We start from the raw sequence: 2890 nt of genomic DNA on the forward strand, positions 1-2890 counted from the left end.
AGGTAAAGGAAACCGAGTTTCCGATTCTTGCCACCATGGCCCGTGATTTACTAACCGTCCAAGCTTCTACGGTAGCTTCGGAATCCGCTTGTTCTCTTAGTGGCAGGGTAATATCGGTGAGAAGAACAAGACTAAATTCGGAGTCGGTGGAGATGTGCATTTGCTTAAAGGATCACTTGGACTCAATCGATCGTATTCAACACGTAACCACTCTCGAAGATGAAACACCACTTGATGTTCGAGTGCACGACGAACAAGAAGGCATTTCTACAAGTAATTCCGAGGAAGAAGTCGCCGCTCAATAATTACGACGAACAAGAAGGCTTTTCTAGAAATAATATGTCACAACTTTATATTTATAAGTTTAATGTTTTGTTAGTTTGTTTTTGAAGATTTTAAAACATGTAACCTTTTTTTTTTGAACTTCTTAAAGTAAATAAAATGAATTTTATGTTAATTGTTTTTTTTATTTTTCATGTTATACAAATACGAATCGTAGTTTAGAATCCAAATCGCAAACGAAAAACGAAAAAAAAAAAAAAATTTTACACTGTAACCGGTTACAGTACAGGAACCGGGTTAGGAACTGGTAAGAACCGGTTAGATAGGTTAGGGGTCCGAGGGTGGGAGAACCGGTTCGGTTCCCTAACCTGCCTGGAACCGGTTTAAAATGGGGTTTTGAATATAGGAATCGGTTAGGAACCGGTTCCGGTTCCTAGTCCCAAACCGTTTTGAACATCTCTAGGCAGATGTGGGCAAATGGTCATGGGTTTGGTTGATGAAGAGTAGCTCATAGATAAGCCCAGCAAGCCCACCACCAACCAAAGGCCCAACCCAGTAAATCCAGTGGTTGGCCCAGGTCCAGCTCACCAAGGCGGGTCCGAAAGACACCGCTGGGTTCATGGATGCACCGGTGAATGCTCCACCAGCCAAGATGTTTGCTCCAACAATGAAACCAATTGCAATTGGTGCAATTGTTCCCAAACTACCCTTCTTTGGGTCAACTGCGGTGGCGTAGATGGTGTAGACAAGCCCGAAGGTCATGACGATCTCGAAGACCAAAGCGTTTGAAACTCCAACGCCAGCGGACAAGGAGAAAGCACCAACAGCCTGTCAACAAATCATATTTACCCTTTCATATGAGTACAAGACTTGTAGACTACAAGTTATATTTTACAAAGGAATTTAAAACGTATATTTGATAAAATAAAAAAGGTTTAGAAGTTTTTATTAGAAGTAATTTTTAGGTCCTAAACTTGGAAAGTAGAAGTATAATAGGGACACATATAAAATTATTATTTTTTACTTTTGTAGCTCTACAATTTTCACAATATTTTTGTTGTTTCAACAATTTTTTTATTTTATTTCTAATTTTACTTTATTTTTTGTTTAGTTGATTGTTTATTGATATTATTTATTCTTCTATTGAAGCTACCTGACTAAAATCTGTCACGTTTAAAGTTGACCTAACTAATTTTTGCCAATGCTACGAAATTTTATGAATCCTTTAGTGCTTTTGGCCTATACGTAACTAAGATCTAAGGTGTCAAAATAGTCCATACGTATTTTGTTTATCATCCTTTTTCTAGTTTCATATATAATTATGAAAAGGTTCATCCTATAGCCACATCACCTCATATGATTTTACACCATAAAATCGTCTTCTACAAAGCAGTTAAATGACTGTTGACCAGAAAATAAAACTTTGAAAATTATTGACTAGAAGGACCGTCCAGTTAATATTTAGACAGTCATTCTAACTATAAATAGTCAAACTTTGAAAATTTTTATATTACAAACGGTCTTCCTACCTCTATTCGAACTTGAAATTTTTTTGTAAAAACGGTCATCAAACCTCTATATTCCGAACGGTCACTCTAACCATAAACGGTTGAACTTTAAAATTTTTTGGTCAAACACAGCCTAACCTCTATCCGAACGACCATTTAAAATGGTGTGAAATTATGTATTATGTATGTATAAGCTATAGCAGACCCCTTACGGAAACTGTCATAGTTTAAACATTTTTCAAGCACTAAAAAATAATTTTGAACTAATCTTACCATATCATTAGTGACAAACTTGAGTAGCAAGCAAGCAACGGTGGATCCAAGCAACTGAGCGATGACATAAACAACACCACGGAAAAACGTAATATTGCCACCAACAAAGGCACCAAAGGTGACAGCAGGGTTAACATGTCCACCGGAGATATTCGCACCCACCGAAACCGCAACAAACAAGGCAAAAGCATGCGCAATCGAAGCCGCCACCAACCCGGTCGGGGTTGCAGCACCATCACTGGTCAGCTTGCTAAATGCCATGCCGGAACCTGAACCGGCAAAGACGAAGATGAGGGTGGAGATGAACTCAGCCACACCGGCCTTGACGGTGTCCGGGTGAGTGAACTCGTGGTGGTGGCCCACGGCGACTGAACGGATCGGCATGGTGGAGAGTGATCGGACGGTGGAGGTAGGGTGGAGAGTGGGTTGAGCTGGTTTGCACTTTGCATGAAAATGAGGTGTTTATATACTGGTTTAGGGTTGTGTTTTACCTGCTATTGCCGGTTTGCCGGTCACAAGTTAAGGGTAAACCTTCTTTTGGTCTTAATCGGTTATGTATTTTAATAGTTTGGCACAAGATTACCTTTTTAAAACGAATTAAGTGTTTTAAGTCATTTCACTATTGAGTCTTTGACGAATAGTGAAAACTATAGGATGACAAAATAATAAATTTAGTTACTGTTTCGTAATTTGTTTGAAACATTAATAATAAAAGTAACAAGAACTAGCTAATTAATGTAGGGTGTGCATAATTATGGCTGGACCGAAAAACCCGTAAACCAGACCGTAAAAGATCGAAACCTGTAAGTGTAGTGTAACAATCGGTT

General features: G+C 38.7%; 1 protein-coding gene across 1 annotated transcript; it reads right to left on the reverse strand.

Moving 5' to 3' along the window:
* Nucleotides 1–741: 741 nt before the first annotated feature.
* LOC143577341 (aquaporin TIP1-1-like) lies at nt 742–2511 on the reverse strand. Its single transcript, XM_077061196.1, has 2 exons — nt 2064–2511; nt 742–1110 (listed from the first exon to the last, which is right to left on the reverse strand). Exons 1-2 carry the CDS (start codon nt 2445–2447, stop codon nt 742–744), a joined length of 753 nt encoding a protein of 250 aa, XP_076917311.1. The 5' UTR covers nt 2448–2511.
* Between the last annotated feature and the right edge of the window lie 379 nt (nt 2512–2890).

The sequence above is a fragment of the Bidens hawaiensis genome, unplaced genomic scaffold (assembly GCF_021521415.1).
Source record: "Bidens hawaiensis isolate Kalapana, Puna unplaced genomic scaffold, B.hawaiensis_p1.1 tig00001461_1, whole genome shotgun sequence".
NCBI lineage: Eukaryota > Viridiplantae > Streptophyta > Magnoliopsida > Asterales > Asteraceae > Bidens > Bidens hawaiensis.